A 26,462-nucleotide genomic window follows, 5' to 3' on the forward strand; every position below is an offset into this window, starting at 1 on the left:
CATATAAAGGCAATATTTATAGAAAATACATCAAAAACATTGACATGGTGCATATTTTGAAACAATAAGTCATCACTTCAACATTGTAAGTCAAACGTCTGAGAAAACGAGGTCACTGCTTTCTGCTTTTCTACTGCTGTCTAAACAGAACAAGTGCTTCTATATAGAACCATTTTCCAAAAGGTTCTATATAGAACCATATACAGCACAATCAATCTGAAGTCCATCAATCTGAAGAACCTTTTCACCAAGCAAAGAACCAACTTAAGCATGAAATACTAAGTTTTGTATACACTCTTTAAAGAGTTCCTCAGTAAAGGTTTAGAGCCATGAGTTCTGTATAGAACCATTTGTATATTTACATGGTTCTATGATGGACAAAAGTGGTTCTGCTCTTGATATGATATCAAGCTTGTAAGAACAGAACAGGTGTGCTTTTTTTCCTGAGAAGAACCCTTTTCAAAAAGTTGCCACATAGAACCAAATACAGCACGTAATGAGACATTGTGACATGCACAAGGGTTCTTTAGTGAAGGTTTAGAACCATGAGTTCTATGTAGAGCCATTTGCATGTTCACAGGGTTCTTAGTGAAACGGTTCTTCGGGTTGGAGAATTCGTTCTATGTGGTTCCGTCTAGAACCTTTTTTTGGAAAGGCGCCTGCTATTGTTGCACTGTCCAGCTTGTGAGAATAGAAGAGGAACCCTTTTTGGTGCTGCACAGAACCATTTACGGCCCAATACAGAAGTCATGGTTCTAGATAGTACCACTGCTTTTATGAAAGAACCCTCTTTTTTTAAAAGTGTGTACCTGGGCTTCCATAGAGATCAGTGTTGACCCAAGAAACTCGTTCATTCAAGGAGGACCCCCAGCCCACACCCTCCACCCCCCCCTTCTTAAGAATAATTGTCCTAATATGGAAGGCGCGCGCCTGCCTGAAGGGGCGGAGAGCAGAGGGAGAGCTGAGGAGCTGAGGGAGGTTTGTTTCTGTCTGGCAGACGGAGCCTGAGCGCTGACAGAGCGAGCACCGCGCTCCGAGAGGAGGGAGAGAGACAGAGAGAGAGAGAGAGAGAGAGAGATACAGAGAGAGAGAGAGAGAGAGAGAGAGAGACCTGAACTCGGAGCTGCCACAGGACCCGGATCCTCCAGCCTGTTTCACTAATACTTGAGGAGAGGAGGCGGTTTGTTTTGTCTGGATGCTCCTCGGGGCCGCGCGGATGGGGCGGTTTGCGGGTGCAGCGGCTGCGGTAGCGCGGCTGTAGTGCGTAGCGCGGATTTTCGCTCAGAGCTCCTCTCGCGGATGTGAGTGTGGAATAAAGTTGTCGCGCGGACGCAGAAGAAGCGAGCGTGTGCCTGTGTGAGAGCGCGCGCGCGCGCGAGATTGAGAGTCCTGCGCGAGCGCGTGTGCACAAACACACACACGCCAACACAGCACGGACGGACATTTGGATGTGTGTGCTGTGCGCGCGGGCTCGGTGACGTGTGTCCCTGCGCTCCCTAAATGCGCAGCCGCCCGAAGGGTCCCGAGACCCGGCGGCAAGATGATGAGCTCGCGCTCCGCGTGTCTGAGCTCGCGGCGGTGGAGTTTACTGCTGCTGCTCGCGGCGTGTCTGCGGTTCGGAGGCGCGCAGGTAAGAGGCGTTCAGCACGTGGAGCTCTCTCTCTCTCTCTCTCTCTCTCTCTCTCTCTCTCTCTGCCTCTCTTTCTCTCTCTGTCTCTCTCTCTGTCTCTCTCTCTGTCTCTCTCTCTCTTTCTCTCTCTCTCTCTCTCTCTCTCTCTCTGTCTCTCTTTCTCTCTCTGTCTCTCTCTCTGTCTCTCTCTCTGTCTCTCTCTGTCTCTCTCTCTCTCTCTGCCTCTCTTTCTCTCTCTCTCTCTGCCTCTCTGTCTCTCTCTCTGTCTCCCTTTTTCTCTCTCTCTCTCTCTGTGTCTCTCTGTCTGTGTCTCTCTCTCTGTCTCTCTCTGTCTCTCCCTCTTTCTGTCTCCGTCTCTCTGCCTCTGTCTCTCTCTGTCTCTCTCTCTCTGTTTGTCTGTCTCTCTCTGTCTCTCACTCGCTGTCTGTTTCTCTCTCTTTGTCTATCTGTCTCTCTCTCTGTCTGTTTGTCTGTCTCTCTGTTTTTCTCTCTTTGTCTCTCTCTCTCCCTCTTTCTGTCTCCGTCTCTCTGCCTCTGTCTCTCTGTGTCTCTGTTTCTCTTATTCCTCTCTCTCTTCTTAATCTCCCTCTGTTACACTCTCTCACTCTCTCTCTCTCTTATTCCTCTCTCTTCTTAATCTCCCTCTGTTTCTCTTTCTCTTATTCCCCTCTCTTCTTAATCTCTGTTACTCTCTCCCTTCTTCCTTTCTTTCTCTTCTCTCTACCTCTTTCTGTGTCCTTTCTTCATCTCTGTTTGTTTCTCTCTCTCCCGCTCTCTTTCTCTGTTTACTGTCAGATCTGACTTATCCCCTCTCATCTGGTAATGTGTGCATAGTTACTGACCAGCAGTTTCACTGGACATTCGCCTTAAGCCTTACAACAGTGACCGGTCTGCTGTACACCAATATGCCTCAAAGGGTTCTCTGAGTGATTTCATAGAGGAACCTTTTTTGGTTCCCTGAGGTACCATGTTTGAAAGCGAGATGTGTGAGTGTGAAGAACATTTTGAAGAGTGTTAAATATTTACACTGTCAAACAATTTGATACTGTTTGATACTATATGATGCGCTGTGGTATAATTTGATAACATAACAGATGATACAATATAATGATTACAGTACACTGTAAAACAATTTAACGCAATATGATACAGTGCAATACAATCAGATGCAGTCATACAGTTTGAAAAAATATGATATGATAGGCAACAACACAATTCAAAACAGTATAATGCAATATGCAACGATACAGGTCAAAATTATATAATGCAATATGCAGTGATACAGGTCAAAATAATATAATGCAATATGCAGTGATACAGGTCAAAATAATATATTGCAATAAGCAGCGATACAGGTCGAAATGATATAATGCAATATGCAGTGATACAGGTCAAAATAATGTAATGCAATATGCAGTGATACAGGTCAAAATAATATAATGCAATATGCAGTGATACAGGTCGAAATGATATAATGCAATATGCAGTGATACAGGTCAAAATAATATAATGCAATTTGCAGTGATACAGGTCGAAACGATATAATGCAATATGCAGTGACACAGGTCAAAATAATATAATGCAATAAGCAGCGATACAGGTCAAAATAATGTAATGCAATATGCAGTGATACAGGTCGAAACGATATAATGCAATTTGCAGTGATACAGGTTGAAATGATATAATGCAATATGCAGTGATACAGGTTGAAATGATATAATGCAATATGCAGTGATACAGTTCAAAATAATATAATGCAATATGCAGTGATACAGGTCGAAACGATATAATGCAATTTGCAGTGATACAGGTTGAAATGATATAATGCAATATGCAGTGATACAGGTCGAAATCCATCCATCCATCCATCCATTTTCTAAGCCGCTTCTCCGTCAGGGTCGCGGGGGGTGCTGGAGCCTATCCCAGCAGTCTTCGGGCGGAAGGCAGGATACGCCCTGGACAGGTCACCAGTACAGGTCGAAACGATATAATGCAATATGCAGTGATACAGGTCGAAACGATATAATGCAATATGCAGCGATACAGGCTGAAACAATACAATTCAATGTGCAGCGATACAGGCTGAAACAATATAATTCAATATGCAGCGATACAGGCTGAAACAATACAATTCAATATGCAGCGATACAGGCTGAAACAATATAATTCAATATGCAGCGATACAGGCTGAAACAATACAATTCAATATGCAGCGATACAGGCTGAAACAATATAATTCAATATGCAGCGATACAGGCTGAAACAATACAATTCAATATGCAGCGATACAGGCTGGAACAATACAATTCAATATGCAGCGATACAGGCTGAAACAATACAATTCAATATGCAGCGATACAGGCTGAAACAATACAATTCAATATGCAGCGATACAGGCTGAAACAATATAATTCAATATGCAGCGATACAGGCTGGAACAATACAATTCAATATGCAGCGATACAGGCTGAAACAATACAATTCAATATGCAGCGATACAGGCTGAAACAATATAATTCAATATGCAGCGATACAGGCTGAAACAATATAATTCAATATGCAGCGATACAGGCTGAAACAATACAATTCAATATGCAGCGATACAGGCTGAAACAATATAATTCAATATGCAGCGATACAGGCTGAAACAATATAATTCAATATGCAGCGATACAGGCTGAAACAATACAATTCAATATGCAGCGATACAGGCTGAAACAATATAATTCAATATGCAGCGATACAGGCTGAAACAATACAATTCAATATGCAGCGATACAGGCTGAAACAATATAATTCAATATGCAGCGATACAGGCTGAAACAATATAATTCAATATGCAGCGATACAGGCTGAAACAATACAATTCAATATGCAGCGATACAGGCTGAAACAATATAATTCAATGTGCAGCGATACAGGTCGAAACAATACAATTCAATATGCAGCGATACAGGCTGAAACAATATAATTCAATATGCAGCGATACAGGCTGGAACAATACAATTCAATATGCAACGATACAGGCTGAAACAATATAATTCAATATGCAGCGATACAGGCTGAAACAATATAATTCAATATGCAGCGATACAGGCTGAAACAATACAATTCAATATGCAGCAATACAGGCTGAAACAATATAATTCAATGTGCAGCGATACAGGTCGAAACAATACAATTCAATATGCAGCGATACAGGCTGAAACAATATAATTCAATATGCAGTGATACAGGCTGGAACAATACAATTCAATGTGCAGTGATACAGGCTGAAACAATACAATTCAATGTGCAGTGATACAGGCTGAAACAATACAATTCAATGTGCAGCGATACAGGCTGAAACAATATAATGCAATATGCTTATTGTTCTTCCTAGAACCTTTTATTATGTAGAGGTTCTTTAAACCTTTGAACTTTCACACATCTCTTTTTCAAGCATGGTTCTATAAAGAACCATCCTATTTTTGTCTTCTTTATTTTAAAGAGTGTAGGTGAAGCATCTGTGAGAATAGCAGGAGTGTGTGGGTGTGTGTGGTACCATCTTAAACATGTTGAAGGGCGCATATCATGGAAAACCAAATTTTCCTTACTTTTTTAGATAAAAGAGTCTGGTGTAGAATGAACACCGTAAATCACAATAACAGCCCTACATCTGCAAAACAGCCCGTATTGAATTGTGATGTCACAAAAACACAGCACAATTAGTTTAGCTCCGCCTATTCATGTTGAACTCATTAGGACTGTATCAGCATGTACTATTTGAATGAGGCCTAATACAAAGCAGCCAATCAGAACAGAATCAGAGTTCATTATTGTTTATCAATGTTCAAGGCTCAAAACAAAACAGCCCGTTTAATTTTATGGGATTAAAAGAGATTGGAAAATTAATTAGGACTGTTTTTGCTACAGAAAAACCAATAAAATGCATGAAAAATATAAAATACAGGCTTTTTAAGTGCACACATGCAGCCCAGACACAGATACAGGCACACTTCCACACATATGCACACACAGAGACGCGCACGTATGCGACTAAGAACTAAATCCCTCACTGATGGTTTTCTTTTAATCCTTCTGCTTCATATTCACCATTACATCACCGCTACACTGTCAAAGAAGGAACCAAACAGTCAAAAATACCAATTACACGTTTATTCTTTCTTTTTATTCCCCCGTTTTTGGCATTTTTTGAGCCTAAAAGGCCATCAGAGAGAGTGCTCGGGTTGCCGGTTAATGCGCGGGTGCAGCAGAAGGCCCCAGTTAGCGTTATATAAGGGAAAAGATAATCTCTGCGAGATTTGAAAGATGTACGGACAGCGGCTCAATCGCATAAGATGATTTGGATTTCATTCTCCCCGAGGTTTCGCGTGTGTCACAGCTTGAAGTGAATCATGAAGCGGGGAAGCCAATGAGAGCAGGCCTGCTGAGGTCAAAGGGTCAAATTTGCTTCAAATTATTGGAAAAACCTTAATCTGAAAAGAATATTTATTCAAAAAATGTACAGTTCCCCACTTAGCCCAACTGTAAGCCATCAGCCAAGACGTGTTTAGTGTCTGAAGAGTGTTTTGTAAGTTCTTCCTCAGGAGCTACGAGGCTAATGTAGCTAACAAGTCTCAGAAGCCTTAAAAATTAGCACATTGCTAACTGACATCACACAGTTGCCTCAAACCGTGTTAAGTTGTTAAATAATCTAAAATAATCTTGTTTATGTGGTTTCTGACACTGTATTACACACTGTTATCCATAAAAAAGGACAGAAGGACTTCAGACATCAGGCTGGCTACTACCGATTTTAGCTACGTAACATACTTTTGTCCATTTTTTCTTCTTTTTTTATCAGTTACAGTCGGTCATACGGTGTCAGACACCACATAAACAAGACTACTATAGATTATTTACCAGTGAACATGGATAGAGGCAAGCTGTGATGATTTAGCCGTTCATTTATGACAATGCCAATAATGCTAACTTCAGTTATTTGTTAGCATTAGCTTTGTAGCTCTACTAGGAAACTCCAAAGATGTCTTGGCTGGCTGGATTACGTTTGTGGAAAGGAGGCAAACTGAATAAATTTGATTTCTCATAGAAAAATCTAATCTATGGTAGTATATGGATTTTAAATATATGACATATATTAGCATATATGGATTTCCCGTATATATTCAACTTATATAAGTCATATGTGGACATGTGGGAGGCCGACTTATTTGAAATAGGCCAGATTTTCAAATATGGGGCATATATTTCAGTTATGTATCAACAAGTAAATAAGACATTTAACAATATATGATACAGAGCTTTAATCATTAATGGATGGCAAATAACCTAGCATCATGGTATATAATTTGAAGTATTGTATAGTGTATTTCATTTTGATTTTTTGCTTTTGGAACCGAATATGATCCAGTATATATGACTTATTATGCATGTGTGTTCAGCCACGTATATATAATATATGCTCCATGATATAATGCTTATCAATACCATCTTTCTTATCATATTACCAATGTTTATAGCACCAGTATTCTAATATGCTAAGGTTCTGACATTGGCAGGTTCATTACATTTTCAGTTTAACACAAACCCCAAACCCACCAGCACAAAGTTTCAGGTTTAAATCCCATCATTGAGCAAATAAATGACCTTAACTGCTCTGCAGGTTCATTATCTCCAGCCTTCCAATGAGATGTGTAATTGCACCCTTGGGCATCTTATTTAATCTCTTTCGCTCTCTCTGTGAAATAGGATGGAGATTGAACATGAAAGATGTCTTGGAGCGATATTTTAAAACAATATTTCAGTGAAATCAAATTTCCACAGTTTGTCTTTCACTCTTAATGTAGTCAATCAGCCAAGACATGTATGCTGCCTGAAGTAATGAAGGCTACCTCAGAAATAAGCCGGTACACTGGCCTCAAACTGTGTTGATTTGGGGGTGAACTCCACTCATTTTTCCAAACTTTATATTAACTATAAAGTTAATGGTTCAAATGTAAACAAAGTCAGTCAGGGTGGTTTGGTGTGAAATGCTCTGTTCTAGAGAAACTTGCCAAGTCAGAATTGTCCGCAGTGGTGGTGAATGGAACCAGACATCCGCCTCTAAAAGCTCCCTCACAGAAAGTTATTGCGTGGAATGGTTATGAATATGAGGCCTGACGTCTGAGACAGTTGTCTGGTTGTTTTGTGACATAAAATGCATTGTAATCTAATCATGGTAGAAGGATACATGCAGCGTGTTGTGAGGCAAATTGTGAGTCCCCAAAGAAAATGTACGCTTGGCAGATTTATGACTATTTCACCATCATCAACATTACATATAAACACACAGAAGACACGTGTGGGTTCGATTTTAGTTTTGGATAGCAAATAAAGTGGCTATATTTCTGTTAGACATGACGACGTCTGGTTCCTATCACCACCACTGTAAAGAATCAACCACTGACTTATTCGGAAATTTGTATTCGGATGTATGTATCATTCATATATATATAGTTTCAGACCCCCATTGTGTCTTGGCTGGCTGTATTTGGGGGAAACTGAATTAGATTTGGTTGCCGCACTATTCCTTTAAACCAAACCCAAGACTTATCTTCATCTCTCCCTCCTTTCATCAGTCTATCCATCATCTACCTGCCTATTTATGTGACGTGTGGAATCCGCGCCAGCTATACGTATGCGTCTCCGCCACCTGCCAAGATTAGGATACAGTATTTCTTTATGTCTGCATTCAGGGTTCTGGCGCTCGGCCAGTATGGGTCTAATGTTCGGCAGGGTGCACTGAGTGTGCAGTAATCCAGGCCCATAATTATAGCCTGCACCCCCTCACCTCCCGTCCTCCACCAACTATTAGCATTCCTGTGGCTGCGCTATCCCATGATTCAGCCGGGCGTTGCGGTGAGGGCATGAGGGGGTTCTGATATGACTTTAAGTGTCAGAATGACACACAGGGGGAGCAGGGATCCTTCCTGACACGTTGATATACTGGACATTCGCGTGTGCAACGGTGACACCTCCATCACTTTTCACCAGAACGTCCTTCATAAACATTTTAGCCTGACCTCACACAGCCTCCGCTAACTGTTTACACCTGGCTATTATCAATCTGGCCTCACTTGTCCCAGCACTGGTCACAGTTCTCCATAGAAACATCCCAGAACAGTCATATAATGTGGGAAGCGAGAGCAGTCGGAAACTCAGACTCGTGCAGCTAGGGCTTCAGATCAGACATAAACAAAAAGCAAGGAAGAAAACTCACAGCTAATGCTAATTTCTGCTAGCTAAGTTAGCACTAAGCTAATGCTGCCCCACGTTAATGTTTTTTTGGTCATACAAAACATCCCCCCCCCCCGATGGAGAAGCGGCTTAGATAATGGATGGATGGATGGATGGATGGATGGATGGATGGACAAAACATCCCAAACGTCTTTTACAAGCTTCAAATGTGCATGTTAAAGCTAGAACAGCCAAAAAAGGTCAATGTAAAGCTCTCTATTAGCATGTTGGTGCTAAGCTAATTTAGCTGTACATGAACACTTTTTGGCCGTTCTTTATTCAGTACACACATTTGAAGGTTGTAAGTTTCATATAAATCTTACAGAACGTTTTTTACAAGCTTCAGATGTGAGTGTTAAGTCTAGAACAGCCAAAAAGGTGTTTATGTACAGCAGCGCTAGCTCTGTAATAGTATGTTGGTGCTAAGCTAGCGCTGCTGTACATAAACACCTTTTGGCCGTTTTAGATTAAACGCGCATGTTTGAAGCTTGTAAAAGTGTAAATGTTTTATATGAAACTTGTAACGGATATTATCATAAAGTCTATCTTGTATGAACTGAGGTAAAATGGAAAAAAAAGACAAAAATTGGCTTTATTGTTTCATTCCAACCAAAAGTTAGCATTGAACTTCTCGTTGTGATGCTCCAATTTTCTGAAAAATGCATATAAAAATACTTTTATGTAATAAAAATCTTACTCTCTCTCTCTCTCTCTCTCTCTCTCTATATATATATTTATATAATTATATATATACATATATTCCAAGAATATTGCACAGATGCATTATAAGCAACTGGGCAACCTATCAATAAACAAATAAAATGTAAATCAGGAAATGTTCACTTTAAATACAAATGTAGCATGTTTATTATAATGATCCTATATAGCTTATCGAAAGTTTACACCCCCGAGAACACTGGCTTTTTTTTTTTTTCAAACTTTCATGCACATTTACTGTTCATTGGTTTGTATATCACAGATTAAAGTGTCATAACTTTTGCACAGGATACATTTTTTTCCCTTCTATGCCTAATTCAGCATATAAACAGTAATTGTGCATTTAAATGTGCAGGGGTTCTCTGCAGGGGTTTGTTCACTTATTTTCACTTTAAAGCGTAATTCAGTTTGGCCTGAGGTGTTTAAACTTTTGCATGCAGCTGTGTATATAGATGTTTTCAGAACAGGCGGTCTGTAAACATAATAATAAATTATTAATGTTGTTTGAGATTAGCCTGTTGTTAGGGTGCACCGGTCTTGGAGCGTGTAATTGGCTGAAGTGTTGTTAGTCGTCCAATCACGGATCACGTGATGGCTGGAGGGTGTAGATTATTGTACTGCGTTATTGGGCAGTACAGACTGAGATGAGTCAGTCAGCAGCTTTATATCAGTGTGAGTTCATTAATGAACCGAGTGTGTGTGTGTGTGTGTGTGTGTGTGTAGAGGTGACTGGGTGACTCATGCAATGTGTGAGCGCACGCTGTTAAACTGGGTCACACACTGTAAAAGTTCAGACAGGTGTGTGTGCAGAGTGCCACTGACCACTTACACACACACACACACACACACACACACACACACACACACTCACTGTATGCATGCACACGCACACTCAGAGGCACATGTTTATGCCCATGCACACACACACCTAAGTGCTGTATTGTACAGGGACACAGTAAATGGAGGTGCTTGTGATGGACACTGCACTCCACAGGTAAGAAACTGAAGCCTGGACTGACCCAAACCTGGTCACAATGCTATAATTGGGCCCATCAATTTTATTGGGCCACCCAAACTGACTGCTCAGATCTACTCAGAGGGGAACCCTCAGGGTCTTCTGGGCCTTCAGGCAAGGCCTAATGACTTCTGGGCATTAAAAAATGCTAATCTGTAATTTTACTTTATTTTTATTCAAAAGAAACCTGCTTTTATTTAAACTCTGCAAGTATTACAGCACTACTCTTGTTTCATTAAGAGACCCTTATTAGTCCCACAATGGGGAAATTTCACCTCTGCATTTAACTCATCCGTGAAGTGAAACACCACACACGCTATAGTGAGCGCGCACACACACACACACACACACACACACACACACACACACACACACACACAAGGGGGCAGTGAGCACACTTGCCCGGAGCGGTGGGCAGCCCAATCCGCAGCGCCCGGGGAGCAGTTGGGGGTTAGGTGTCTTGCTCAAGGACACCTCAGTCATGTGCTGTCGTCTCTAGGGATCGAACCTGCGACCTTCCGGTCACGAGGCTGGTTCCCTAACCTCCAGCCCACGACTGCCCATGCCTGTATAAATTCGGATGGAAGCAAACAGGTTAGAAAATCAACCAATCAGGAGTTGTTGTTCTCTGTGGTATCTAGGTACATGTAGCTAAGCGAGCTGTCCTATTGGTTAGGCCTTCAGGAGTGGAAGAGAAGGCCTAACACATTAGATTAACTATCAGCATAATTACAGACAAAGGAATCAATCACGAGCAATTCAGTAGGAATTGAGCATTGGGCAGTGTAGTAGGCGCTGTAACTCTGCCACTGTGATACAGTGTGCACCATTTTTGGTTCCTAGATAATTGGTCGTGGTGTGTTCGCTGCAAATAGACCTCGCAAACTGACTGCACAGAGACAGATTAAATAAAAATGAGCACACAAGCGATTTCTCACCAGGGTTTGCATTTCTAGCAGGAATGCATCTGATTTGTGCCTGCCGTCATTGAAACCATAACAACCAACGGTCTGCTCAGGTTCAGAAACGTCCACAGGCAGTGACCGATCGGCAATTTGAGCGTCAAGAGGCGAAAAGTCGCTGCTGGTGCTAGAAACGAGAAACAGTGGCAACAGCTTTACGCCAGAACTCACCACTGAAACTGCTGAGTCACTGTGAAACTACTACCACAACCAGGGAAATTCCACCTCCGCATTTAACCCATCCGTGAAGTGAAACACCACATACACACTAGTGAATACACACACACTAGGGGGCAGTGAGCACACTTGCCCGGAGCGGAGGGCAGCCCTATCCACGGCTCCCGGGGAGCAGTTGGGGGTTAGGTTTCTTGCTCAAGGACACCTCAGTCATGGACTGTCGGTGCTGGGGATCGAAACGGCGACCTTCCAGTCACAAGACCAGTTCCCTAACCGCCAGCCCACAGCTGCCCCAAAGTGGGGAATATACAGTGGGGAAGCTAGCTACCACAAAAAGAAACCTAGCTGAGACTTGAGTAAGTTTTAAAGGACTGTGATCTGTAAATCACCAAAACTTCAACTAGATTAGCTGATAACTTCAGCTATAGTAGCTAGCATGCTAGCTAGCCTACTTGCTATTCAGTCTGTGCGCCTATGAGTCGAGGCAAGTTTTTTAAGGGCAAGTTCGTGTCACTGACTCGAGTCTCCATCTCTGTGTGGGTGTATAATGAAGTAGAAAGGCAGATGTAAGAAGCTTTATTTATCCTTGCGGTTTATTCTCTTCCTTAATAAGCCACATTACTCATCATCAGGCCTCTTGTGAGTGGGTGTGAGAGAATAAGGTGTGTGTGTGTGTGTGTGTGTGTGTGTGTGTGTGTCACAGGAGTCATCAAATGTCTGTATTTAATCTGGAATGACCAAAAATGCTCATCTGAATCGCCATTAGCTTAGCGCTAACAAACATCTTGCTTTCAGAAGCTTGCTATCAGAAGTTAGCGGAATTGTTTTGGTCATGTTTTGACTAAATTTGGACATTTATGGCCCAAATTGAAGTCTAGCCTGATCAGTTACTGTGGGTGTGTGTGGGTGTGTGTGGGTGTGTATGTTTCTGTAATGTTTGTCCACACAGTTTGGTCACCATCATGTGATGAGCTCACTGTACTAGAACAAAAATACAGCGCATTCACTTAGCAACTGCCCAAATAAGCAGAACACACACACACACACATTTACACAGGATAATGACCAGTATAGTAATAAGTAATAAATAATTAGTAGTTATGTATCAGTGTATGTATTTCTTTTAATTACAGTATACATGTGTCAGCCAAACCTGTTTGGGCCACTTATGGGCTACATGCTTTGGTTTGTTCTAGCCCAACATACAAGTAAGTAGTGAGTAGAACTAATGGAAGAGGCCCAAATCTGGCCCTACTACATTGTTGGTCCGCAACATTGACACCAGAATAGAACCACAAATATGAGGCAAAAACTGTATGAGGCTGTCCGGCATCTGGTGCTATATGGTCCAGCATGCCTGACATCTGCCCCATAGTCGGGCAACAATCACATAGACAAGCTTGAATCGGCCCAAAACTGTCTGTTGCTGGTGCTGTTTGAATGAATTAATAGAAAAGAATGCATAAATATTAAGACTTTTTTATTTACAAAGCATTAGGCCAGTCACGGTTCGGGACAGACACTTTCCAACAGAAAGTACCGTATAAATGATGATTTTGTATATATTTAGGTCATTACTATCTCAGTCAATGCCTTCGGTTTAAATAGACCATAACATAATCGTTAAAAGTCTGAATCGTTAAAATGTCAGAAAGACATTTAAATATTGGAATAGAAAGTACCCTATTGCACTCTTGGGTTTAAATAGATCATAAGTCTTTGTAAATATCCACAGGCTGAGTAATTGTTGAATTTATTTTCTTATTGTGGGACATCAGTTTGAACTCAATTAGTAGAATGGTCTATATAGGCCTAAAAAAATGAATAAATATCTATGAAATACCTTTATAAGCACCTTGCAGGTTTGTCGTGACAGAAGCCATCACTACTTCACACATTTTACACACAGCTCTGAGCGTGAGAAGCCGTTTGAAGTGTTGTTACAGGTAGTTCAGTTCGGTTGCGTGTTGTTATTGGCTATTCAGCTGAGTGGTTAAGTCACAAGCTGATATCTCAATAGCAATAAAAATCTGATTTATCATGCAGCCCTACAGCAAACACTCACACACACACTCACACATACACTCACACACACACACATATACACACACATCTCCTTATGTGGTGTCATTCTTTTCTGGCCGTCTGTTTACCGTCAAGCTGTTCAGTGAACTTTCCGGAGCTGCAGATTCACACAACCGTCTTTCACAGGGCTGAACCGAAACCTGCAGATTTAGTAAGGCATGGGAACGAGATAATTAAGTCATGGCCACGACTTAGTAAGGTGTAGGAATGAGATCCCCTAATGCATGGCCACGACTTAGTAAGGCGTTCCCACAGCTTAATAAGTCACGGACATTTACACCAACATTCTCTCCACTGTTTCTCTCTTACCTTTTCCTCTCTTTGTCTCTCTTCTTTCTCTTTTTCCTTTCTTGCTCCCTCTCTCCTTTCTCTCTGTTTCTCTTTTCCTCTCTTGCTTTGTCTCCTGTCTTTAATTTTCTTTCTTAATTCTCTCTCTCTCTCTCTCTCTCTCTCTCTGTCTCTCTGTCTCTCTCTCTCAGAATTCAGTTTGTTAAGCTTTATAGTGACCAGAGAATGGACAGTTGGAGGTGACAATGTTATTCTTACTGCTGCATGCTAAAATCTCTCTCTCTATCTCTCTCTCACAGGACGAGTCTCTCCCACCGTCTCTGGTTGATCTGGTAATGAACAGTCCGATCTCCTCTATGCAGGACCTGCAGAGGCTGCTGGACGTTGAATCCGTAGGTAAAGCTGATCCTTTATCGTTCTCCATACAGATATCAACTGACCATATAGGAGCACATTGTAGCTCTATAGTTACAGGCTGTAGTAGACTGTAATCTGTTTCTCTGCATACTTTGTGACCCTGTTCTTCAGTGGTTAGGACCCCAACAAGACCCCCACAGAGCAGGTATTATTTGGGCAGTGGATCATTCTCAGTGACGCTGACATGGTGGTGGTGTGTTAGTGTATGTTGGGCTGGTGTGAGTGGATCAGACACAGCAGTGTCCACTCACTGTCCACTCTATTAGACACTCCCACCTTGTAGATGTAAAGACAGAAACGACAGCTCATCTGCTGCTGCACAATTTGTGTTGGTCACCCTCTAGTCCTTCTTCAGTGGTCACAGGACACTGCCCACAGGACAATGTTGGATGGTTCTCAGTCCAGCAGTGATACCGAGGTGTTTAAAAACTCCAGCAGCACTGCTGTGTCTGATCCACTCAGACTAGCGCAACACACACCAACACCACACACCAACACCCCACCACCACTAACACCATCAGTGTTCCTTGCTACAGACTGAAGACATTTGGGTTTGAGACTAACAGATGAATATGAGACGACATCTGATTTTCAGCTTTTATTTATATCTAGATGTTTCAAACAACTTAGAATATGGCACCGTTGGTGGCAGAGCACCCAATATTTAGGTATTTTTAGGTATTTACAATAAAGATTTGTGAGCCTATCAAAATAGCAGCAATGCCCGAGCCATGACACTACCTCCACCATGCTTCACCAATAAGCTTGTATGTTTTGAAGCATGAGCAGATCCTATCTTTCTCCACACTTTGGCCTTTCCATCACTAAGGTAGAGGCTAATCTAATCTTGGTTCAGAATTTTAGGGTTCATCTGGGTTTTTTTTTTTTTTTTTTGTTAATCCCAATCTGGTATACAGACTCTTACTCCTGACTAGTGGTATGCAGCTGCATTTCTGCACTAGAACTCTTCCTCGAACGGGGGGTTGTGATACCATCACCCCTGGCCTGTGGAGGTTGTTGTTGATGTCACTGACTGTTGTTTTGGGGTTTTTCTTCAGAGATTTCACAATGTTCCTGTCATCAAATGCTGTTGTTTTCTTTGGTCTACTTGTTGTTGTTAGCAGACCAGTGGCTTCTTCCTTTATGTTGTCACTGATACTATTTATATTGCCAGCATCAGCTCTGTGTTTTGCTTATTTAAGACTTAATGTACTGAAGTGATAAACAAATTAGGCGCTGTAGATGGAAATAACTTTTGTTTTAGAAATAACTTTTTTGTTTGTGAACTCGCTATTTAAAAGCTACATTTGAACAAAAGGGCTACAGTTAGCCACAAACAACATGCTGCAGCTGGGCTTCAGCCTGGATCTCCGAATAGTTTGAAAGGGCAAATTGTGGAAATGCGTTACCACTGTTAAAAAATGAGTGGTGTTAATTATTTATCATGTAAACATGTTATTAATGCATTAACTCTGACACCACTAGTTAGTGTGGTAACAAAGGGGGGGGGGGGGGGGGGGGGGGTGAATGGAAGGTGGGTGTGACTGTGTAGTAGTGGACTGGCTTTTGTGCTTGGAATGTTGTATGTGTGTGTGTGTGTGTGTGTGTGTGTGTGTGTGAGAGTATGGAATGGTAATATTTACATGGAAAGCCGTTGTGTAGCTGCAGACGTGGACAATGGTGGTGACCTTGAGCCTACTCCGGCTTTTGGTTTACTGAAGAGACTCACACATACACACACAAGGCCATGCTATTGTTCCCCACCACCGGACCCTCCAAAAGTGTGCGTGTGTGTGCTGCTCAGCCCTGCCGCTCTTCTATACAACAATGATTGCTGTAGCCATATTTATCAGAGGACGTGGGGAGTCTCCTCTTCTGCTCTTTTGTGACCACTGTTAGCCACATGTTGTCAGTGCAACTGAACAATACTGAGAGAATTCTCTCAGCAAATACACCTGCAGCAGTCCGAGACCACCCTTCATTTATTTAACTTCCAGTCCATTAAGTTGTTCATGTTAAGATATAAAATTCCCAGACAGGAGAAATGGGCCTCCTAACAACTACCTGGGAGACCTGGTAGACACCAAAAGCCATCAGATAAACAGCACTTAGAGCTTTCACCTGGGTCTGAAAGGATGTTTAGCTGTCAGGAAGCCCTCACTGAGAAAAGGAGATAAAACAAAGAAGTGGAACAAAGCACTGACCACCCCAGAGTCCAGCCCTCAGCATCGCTCAATGTGTATGGGATTAAGCAGAAAATGCAACCAACTTCTAAGACTGAACTGTCCCTGCTGATTTCTTTGAAAACCTGAAATCAAGGACCAAACCTGTTTCTTATTTTCCCTACCCCTTGTTTTCGAGTGTCTTCTTGCCCCTCAGAACTGAGTTACAGGGGTCATGGTTGAGATCTTCCTCTATGAAATGGGACCCACAAATAAAAAGAGCATCACTTCATTAACAGCTACCAGCGCTGCTCTGTAGGCGACCCTGCCCGTCTGCAGGGACAGCAGAGGAGGGGAACGTTCAGCTCCTCACTGCTGGGCTTTAGTTACATTTAGGGATCATACACCTTCAAAGAGGGGGGCAGTTATTTATTATCACCCCACTCTAATTCTTCAGTGATATGAAGCTGAAGTCAGATATTCATCAGATTCTTGTTTGAATTTTCCCCGTTCCACCTTAAATGGTTCATAGTTACATTCTGGAGCCTCACTATTTAGGGTGGAATTTAGCTAGTTAGCTACTGAGACATATTAATAGCGACTTTATGTGCTTGTTATGAAGAAAAGGACCATAATGCACTGAAATGACAATAAACTAAGATAATATAATGGTTATGGTAATTTAATGGAGAAAATTTTCACATTTGTGGGTTTCTTTAGTCGTTTGCGCAGCGATCTTTTCTTTTTTCCTCATATCAGTCTGTCTGGGGTCTCTGAAAAGCCTCCGTTTGGAGGGCCATGTAGTCCTAACACGTCGCCCTTCCCCTCTATCTCAAGAAAAAATCGGGACACCCTACGCCCAGACGTGAACATGCAATACAGAGGGGTAGGGCTAAGTGGTAGGAGTGAGGGGTGAAATGGGATTGGGCCCAAGTCTACCAAAAAATGGAATAAAGGGAAAATGGGGGGGTTGTGTGGTCTCTGACTGTTGCACAGTAGTGTACATATGGCTCATGCTCCCAAACTGGTTCAACTGGAGTTGAAAACGCATTTTGGACTTTTACCTGATTTGGACTCTAGACTGAAATAATTTTGCTTTGTCTCTTAGTCTCTATACTTTAATTAAGTTTATTGTATTAACATAAATGTGACAGTTTCATCTCATTTTTAGCAAAACTCAAAAAGCACTAGCCAGTACATTACCAGCAAGCACATAAACACATAAAATCATAATATTGTTCACGGTAGTGACGGTAGTGACGATTCTCAGACTTTTTTGGGACACATTTACCTCAAACCAATGGGATCTAACTGCTCACCATGTGGCCATGAGGGACAGGGATGCAGTCTAAAAGGGATGCTCTAAAAAGGCAGGGGCATGGCTAAAATCAGGCCCCGCCCACAGACAAAAACAGACAAAACACATTTAAACTTTAAACTTTACACAAATCTAAATACTTCAACTTCATGTTATAAATAAAATGGCCAAAAAAATGTAAATACTACTTCCAGCAATGTAAATTTAGAGGTTAGGGTTTATGACAGACGCCTCCCAACAGAAAGCATGGTGTAAGTGATGATTTAGCATATATTTAGCTTATTATTGTCTCTAATGCTGTCAGTCGAAATGGATCATAACATAATCCTTATGAATATTTGAAGTCTGAATGCTTCATTGTTTATTGGTTCATTTATTATGGAACCACAGTTTACAGTAATTCTGTAGAATGGTTCATATACACACCCATAACACATACACACCCACCCGCTCCTTGTTTGCACACTCACACATACCCCCGCCACACACACACACACACCCACCCACCCACACACTGATGAGTCATGACCTCAGAGCAGCGTCTAGACTGGTTTCAAATACGTATCTGATGTGTCTCACGCACACACAGAGCCTCAAGCCTATAGACTTATTTTATTGTCGTATGTCACTCTTTGTCCATATCGCCGGCTGTCTGGAGACTTTAGCCCTCAACAAAACAGCAGCAATTGTAAGAACAACACAGTTTCCTTTGTGCGCGGTTGAACAATGTGACTAAAAAAAGCCTGCAGTCCAGCCTGTGGAGTTCGCCACACCGTCACTGCTCAACCCGTACATCACCACGACACCTAAACCCACCCAGAACATTCACCCAAACAGAGCAGAGCTAAAGGCCCACGTTTCCGTCCAGCTAAATTAGACGTCTGGCGGCTAGTGCGACGTGTTTCGAATCAGTTTACTTGTTAGTTTATGTGCTGGTCACATTAAACTCACTTCATCATGTAATCTAATATTTAAAGACACATTTCTTGCAATCCTCCATCAAAATCTAATGACTCTTTCCTGCCTCTAAAATATCTTCTGATTTTTGATGATGTCACCGTGCACCAGCGGGCGGAGAGAATAAAATTAACCAGTGATGTCCATATTCGTAATGGCATTTAAGGATTTAGCTTCAAACTTAGCTAGAGAGAGGCATTCAGTTCAAATGAAATGATCCATATGATTTAATTCATTCATTCAATGAAAGTATGAAGATGATTCAGATATAACTTTTGCATGATCCAGTTCCAATTTCATGATTCAAGTAATTCAGTTACAATGATCCAGATGATGTTTCCAGGTGACCCAGATTATTCCTGTTTGGATTATCGGAGTGATTCAGATTAAATAATCCCGACAAAGGATCCAGATGATTCAGTTCAAAGGATCCAGATGGTCTATTTCAAATGAAACGATTCAGACAGTTCTGTTCAAATGATTCAAGGAATTCTATTCAAATGATCCAGATTATTCTGTTTAAAAGAGCCAGAATATTTTGTTGATGATCCTTTTCAAATGAAATGATTCAGGTGATACTGTTCAAATAATCAATCTGATTTGGTTCAAATTAAATGAAGATTAAATAATCCGGGCGATCCTAATCCGATTGAATGGTTCAGAAGATTCCATTCAAATGACAAAGATTATTCGGTTCAAATGATTCAGGTAGTTCTGTTCAAATGATTTGGGTGATTCTATTCAAATGATCCAGATTATTCAGTCAAACAGATCCAGGTTATTCTTTTGATGATCCTATTCAAATAAAATGACTCCGGTGATTCTGTTCAGATGATCCAATTGATAAAGTACAGATGAAATTATGATTCATTCCTGCCTCTATGTTACAGTACAGCCCAGGTTCAGTGTCCAGTTTGAGAGCCACAAATCATCAGCATAGCTAATAAGAGTGGACTGGTCACTCAAGTGGCCAGTTAAAAGCCAGCATGCTAGTGGCCAATCAGGCAGCCAATCAGAGCAGGATTTATCATTAGTCTAGCTGATTGGAGTGGACCAGAGAAAATATTTTCAGATTTAATATGATTTTCAGTCGTGAGGTGAATGATTAGATTTTAATGTTTAATGCGGAATAGAGCTGTAATTTAATACAACGCTGGTCGGATTGGAGCAGATAAACATGAGCTCTCAAACTTTTTTCTCCTTTTCTTTTTCCAGAAGAGGAGGAAGATGAGGTCCATTCTAACAGCACACACAAGCGCCTGCCCAGAAGCCTCAGTGAGTACACACAGACATCCTGTCTCTCTCTCTCTCTCTCTCTCTCTCTCTGTCTTAGTCTCTCTCTCTCTCTCTCTCTCTCTCTCTCTGTCTTAGTCTCTATCTCTCTCTCTCTCTCTGTCTTAGTCTCTCTCTCTCTCTCTCTCTCTCTCTCTCTCTCTGTCTTAGTCTCTCTCTCTCTCTCTCTCTGTCTTAGTCTCTCTCTCTCTCTCTCTCTCTCTCTGTCTTAGTCTCTCTCTCTCTCTCTCTCTCTCTGTCTTAGTCTCTCTCTCTCTCTCTAAGTCTCTCTCTCTCTATCTTTCTCTCTTTCTTAGTCTCTCTCCTCCCCTCTCAATCTTTTCTCTCTATCTCTCTTTTTCCTCTCTTAGTCTGTCTCAGACTCTTCCTGCCATGCTGAGTCTCTCTCTCTCTCTCTCTCTCTCTCTCTCTGTCCGTGGTGTTGTTAGTTAGAGTGTGTGTGTGTGTGTGTTTAGTTTTTTGCAGCGCCTCTGTGTCTCTGTGTCAGTGTTCAGTCTCGCCACTTGTCCTTACGACACCTCCTCACACCCGTTTGAGCCCCTCTGCACATCCTCTTCTCTCTCTCTCTCTCTCATCTGTGCCCACTTATGTACACACGCTCTGACAGAGTGGAGTGTGTGTGTGTGTGTTTGTGTGTGTGTGTGTGTGTGTGTGTGTGAGAGTCCAGTCTGTCTCTGACCTCTAGAGAGTCCAGCTCTAACTCAGCACAGTGAGCCTGTACAGTAAACAAACGTCTGGGCAGATGAGAGAAGAGAGAGAGAAAAGAGAGAGAGAGAGAGGGGGGGGGGGGGGGAGTGTGTGTGCTGCATTTGTATATATGTGTATATATAGGGCACAGTGAGCAGCCTGTCTGAGTAGCGCACCTGGCTGAATATAAAATATAGCGCGTCTTTGATAATCAATCATTTGGTTGATAACATTATAGACTCACATATAAGTTTTTAATAAAGAATATTATAGCTTACAATCTTTGTTCTGTCATCGCGTAACGCAAATAAAACCATGATAACCCTTCGTTTATTCGCTGTGCCAAACCGATACTTGCATAAAAGAAGATCCATCTTTAGCTGATTTTTTGAAAGTAGCTGTAATTTATGGTGACATCTTTTTATCCTCACTGTTAAAATAAGAGGTCAGCTCAACTCACAATGATATAGTAACTGCATGACCTTTCTTGAGTTCACTCAACTCAAACTTCTCAAAAGTTCTCTTAATTTTTTAGTTCTGCATCTCAATGAGGTAAATAAAATGAGAATTTTTTATATATATATAATCAGCGTCCCCACTAGCCAGGACTTCCATCTTACAATCCTGCTAGGCATTTTTCCTCTCAGGTATGGACACTTACTGATGGCTGTGGCATCACCGGGGCTCAAACTCACAACCTCATGTTGACGAGGCAGCTTAGTCCACTCAGGAACACATGAAGCAGCTCAGATTCTGTGTCTGCAAACGTTTAATACACTGGAGGAAATATTTGTTGATTTAACTTTAAAGCATGGCATAATCTGTAGTGCAGCTATATAATAATTCATCCCAACATCAGGAGGTTGTGAGCTTGAATCCCAGTAGTGCTGTAAATGCCCATATCCAGAAAACCAAGAGGAGAATATGCCAGATGGGACTGTGAAAAAAGGGCGCCAGCTAGTGGGAAAATTAAAAAAGCACAAACTCGGTTGTGTTTATCTAACTGAGGCATGTTAACATCCGGCTCACAGTACAGACCCCCAAATCTGTATCTGTTTATCCTGACTGTACGTCTGTCTCTCTCAGTTGGAGTCCAGGTGGCTCAGCAGGCGATGTGTAAAGTGCGGACGGAGGTGATGGAGGTGACCCGGGCCATGCTGGACAGACGCAATGCAAACTTCCTGCTGTGGCCGCTGTGTGTGGAGGTGCAGCGCTGTTCCGGCTGCTGCAACACGCGCACACTGCAATGCGTGCCCGTCGCCACAGAAACGCGGCACTTGCAGGTACGCGCACTCTGATGATAAAAAAAAATCTTATCTCTGAAATATTACTAATATAGTAATAATGTACATTAAATGACAGGACACCTTATATCTCCCATACTGTACATACGCTGTACACCAGGTATTGACCGTACACATCTCACTGATAATGAAGTCATGGCCATGGGAACAAGATAATTAAGTTAGTAAGGCATGGGGACAAAATCTTAATGTGTGGCTATGACTTAATAAGGCATGGGGACGAGATACTAATGCAACACTAGTGTGCTTCAATTGGGAACAAGATGATTAAGTCATGATCACAACTTAGTAAGGTCTGGGGGTGAAATCCTAATGCATGGACGCAAGTTAGTAAGGCGTGGGAACAAGATAATCAAGTTGTGGGGACGAGATCCTAATAACACAACTGCATCAGTTGGGAACAAATTAATTAAGATATGGCCACAACTTACAACTAAGGTGTGGGGACGAAATCCTAATGCATCGCCGTAAGTTAGTAAGGTGTGGGAGCAGGATAATTAAATCATGCCCACAACTTAGCAAGATGTGGGCACAAGATCCTAGAATAACACAACTGTGCCTCAATTGGGAACAAGATGATTCAGTCATGATCACAACTTAGTAAGGTCTGGGGGTGAAATCCTAATGCATGGCCACAAGTTAGTAAGGCATGGGAATGAGATAATTCATAGCCACAGCTAAGTAAGGTGTGGGGAAGAGATCCTAACAGCACAACTGTGCATTAGTTGGGAACGAAATAATTAAGTTGTGGCCACGAAGTTGGAAAAGGCATAGGAACATGATCATGCCTTATTAAGCTGTGGTCTAGGCGTAATCATCTCATCCCTACACCTTACTAAGCCATGGCTACGTACGGGACGTCACTAGCAGGGCTCCTTGCACAACAGATGTTGTGATGGCTACAATTGTTGTTTTGAAACCCACTGAATCGTTTCCTAATTAATCGTAACTGAACCGAATCCTTCTGAGGTGACAGTTTATACTGATATTGTCCTATTTTCCCATTTTCTTCCCAAGATGACCAAGATTCAGTTCATCAACAGACAGCCTGTCTACGAGAAGGTGATCATACCTGTGGAGGATCACGTCAGCTGCAGCTGTCACTCACGCGCTGTGGCTCAGGCACCTCGAGCCAAGGCCACGCCCCCTCCTCCGCCGCCCAGGCTCCCCCCGAAAGCTGCCCCGCCAAAGAGCCACTCAAAGGAGGAGCTGCATCGCCATGATGACCTCAAGCAAAACCAGAGGTTCCACCTGGAAGACAGAGAGACTCAGGAAGCGCAGTGGCAATCCAGATACACACTCACACACACGCAGGGAGCGCCTGCACACACACTCACACACACACAGGGAGTACCTGCACACACACTCACCCACACGCAGGGCTACCGGCCCGGCCCGGTGCAACAGACACTCACACACACTCCAGCCGGGCCATCGTATGTACGTCTAGAGGACGTTTCGACCAGGCAAACGACTCTGGGGGTCCTACACATGCTGAGTGACACGACCCAACACTTTACAGTCCAAGAGGGGGTCAAAGAGCACCAGACACACCATTCAAAGCTTGAGAAGGTTCCAGAACACCAAACACATCTAGGCAGTGGTGATGGTCATCTAAAAGTCCAACATCAACCAACAGAACACCACCATCATCAGCATCACTTACGCTTACAGCATGATGAGGCAACATCACGGAAACCGCATCACAAGCTCATTCCCGACTCCAGACAAACAGAAGTCCCCAGTCATCATCACAGTCAATCAGAGATGACTCTTCACCACAGTGGCCAACTGGAAGCGCCTATTCTCAGCTACAGCCACGTAGAGGTTATCGGCCAATCCAGCGGACACACGGCGCTGCCTGACCATCATTCCGGCCAATCGGCAACGGCCAGCCAATCAGAAGCATCCAGTCACCACCACAGCCAATCAGACCGTGCCGAACAGCCTCAAGATGGGATGGAAAAGGAAACAGAGCATCAGCACAAGCAATCCCAGCATGGCCATCATCATCACCATCATCACCATCATCCAACACAAGCTACCAGTCTGCAGGAAAGCAGCACAGCAGGAGCAGGTAAGAGGAATGTGTGTGTGTGTGTGTGTGTGTGTGTGTGTGTGTGTGTGTGTGTGGAGGTGGGAGGTTTTCTGACAAACAAAAGAGGCTGTTTTCATTGTATTTTAATTAGCGTAGCATCTGTGTCCTGTTTCCCAACTTTCTCGACGTCACTGGTGAGACCGGTGAAGTTAACAGGTCGAGAATTTGATTGGAGATTTTTGTATTATGATGGCTGTGCTGCGATCATTGCTTTAACACAGTGTTCTCCATCTCTCTCTCTCTCTCTCTCCCTCTCTCTTTTTCTCTGGATTTCGCATTAGTGCTGAATGCCCCCCCAACCACGCCGCCTGCACCTCAGACCCCCCCTCCACTCGTCCCTCAGCGGCGGCGACGGAGGAAGCACCGAAGGAGGATCAGCAAGTCCGCCATGAGAGCCATGATCATGTAAGAGAGAGAGCGTAATATAGAGAATAAAGTTTTTCACAATCAAAATTCTTTCATGACTGAAGTTGTTGCCTAATCATTGCAGGCGTATTGTATCAGATGGCAACACTGATTCTGCTTTCCTCTGTCCTCCAGGGTAATGTCCTAAAAGAACCGGCTCATTGCCATCACGGACCAGAAGAAAGCCAGAGAGGCCGGACACAGGGTGGACACAGGACATCACCCCGACACACTGGAAATATCTTTCACAATAACTGGAAACGTCTTTGATCTTTGCCAAATAAGCTCCGAGTGACTACATTTCCCAGCGGCCAGCGCGGCCAATCGGGGGGCCAGCAGCATGGTAGGAGGCTGGATACTCTCGGGATTTCCTGAGAGCTTACTGGACAAGAAAGACCCTCTGCTGGGACAGCCTGCCAACTAACGAGACTGCAGCTGCAGCCTGCCAAATAATGAGGCGTAACTGTAACCGTAATTGGTATAGAATCTGCCAGTCACTTATCACACAAGACAACTGCCAAATAGTGAGAAATACTGACTGACCAGTCAGTGTCTGGTGTGCCATCTGGTCCTCTCTTTATGGGCTGCTTGAAGGGAATGAGAAAAAAGTCCAGGCTGGCCTATAAACTGCCATAAACCCTGATGCAATTGGACATTATGGTCAGAACAGATAAAACCAAACGATTGTATTGGGAATATGGATCCTGGAAGCTACTGGAAGGAGATAAGGAACTCACTGAGCGCAAAAGCAGTAGATTTTCCTGGGAGCGTCAAATCTTACCGCCTCATCTTCCAACCCAGCGCAGCACATGCCCTTCTTGGAAAGTGGAGCCTTTATGAGGACCGCTTTCGGAAGAGGGGGAAAAAAACCTCTGAAGGTTTAAATCAGTATCGCAACATGTGTATTGATGTTTAACTGCAGCAGCAACACTGTCATGTCGTACACTGGAATACTGTTAAAGGAATAGTTCAGTCAAAAAAAGGCTAACGTCGCTAACAGTGAATGAAAGTGAATAGCCACCATCAGTGGCGGCTACCGCTTTCCAGTCGTCGTTAGCAATGTTTCAATGTGCCACATGCTTCCAATATACTATTAGCAGTTCCACTAACGCAGAACGTAGCATAACTGGAGTATACTGCATGCGGGAAATGTCATTATGTTAGCTGAAAAGAACCCAAACCAAAAAAAAAAACACAAAAAGACTGTAAAACTGGGTTAGCGCAATTTTGTTCAAGGTCTGTAGGGGGCGATATGGAGAATGTAGAAAATAAACTGTGCTTAGTCAAAATAAATGGCTTAAACTACTGATGCTACAAGTTGCTAGCAAAAAATTCTGTATTTAAACTACTGTCTGAATTGCTCTGTAACACATAAAGCTTTACACTGTAAATTTGACAAATTTTTATTTTTATCTGCTGTTTTTTTTTTTCTTAACTTATTTATAAAAATAAGTAGATGCTCTCCATCTGCTTCCCAGAGAAATTAAATGTTATTTGTTTTGATGATAATTATTGTAATAATGTAATAATGCTATTTTAATATAAATACAAGAATTAAGAACCACGTCTCCTTTCACTCCGACTTCATTTCAGCAAGAAAACGTGGTCGTGTCTGTCTTTGAAGTTACCCGCCGCCATACTTTCCTTTCCTATCCACCACAAGCGGTTA

At 42.5% G+C, this 26,462-nt stretch overlaps 1 protein-coding gene across 1 annotated transcript; it reads left to right on the forward strand.

Moving 5' to 3' along the window:
- Window positions 1–995: 995 nt before the first annotated feature.
- On the forward strand, window positions 996–26,041 carry si:ch211-79m20.1 (cation channel sperm-associated protein 1). Its single transcript, XM_017713262.2, has 7 exons — window positions 996–1,630; window positions 14,452–14,548; window positions 20,222–20,281; window positions 22,073–22,269; window positions 23,308–24,367; window positions 24,670–24,793; window positions 24,929–26,041. The coding sequence occupies exons 1-7, from the start codon at window positions 1,541–1,543 to the stop codon at window positions 24,939–24,941; spliced, it is 1,641 nt and encodes a 546-aa protein (XP_017568751.1). The 5' UTR covers window positions 996–1,540; the 3' UTR covers window positions 24,942–26,041.
- Window positions 26,042–26,462: the final 421 nt, after the last annotated feature.

This window comes from Pygocentrus nattereri, chromosome 25, assembly GCF_015220715.1.
Source record: "Pygocentrus nattereri isolate fPygNat1 chromosome 25, fPygNat1.pri, whole genome shotgun sequence".
Taxonomy (NCBI): domain Eukaryota; kingdom Metazoa; phylum Chordata; class Actinopteri; order Characiformes; family Serrasalmidae; genus Pygocentrus; species Pygocentrus nattereri.

Excerpts from the sequence above, each read along its gene's own strand:
- si:ch211-79m20.1 (XM_017713262.2), top strand. The coding sequence starts at position 1,541 with ATGATGAGCTCGCGCTCCGCGTGTCTGAGCTCGCGGCGGTGGAGTTTA. Across the intron at positions 22,270-23,307 it reads CAGAAACGCGGCACTTGCAG|ATGACCAAGATTCAGTTCAT; the intron begins GTACGCGCACTC and ends TTTCTTCCCAAG. Across the intron at positions 24,368-24,669 it reads AAGCAGCACAGCAGGAGCAG|TGCTGAATGCCCCCCCAACC; the intron begins GTAAGAGGAATG and ends ATTTCGCATTAG.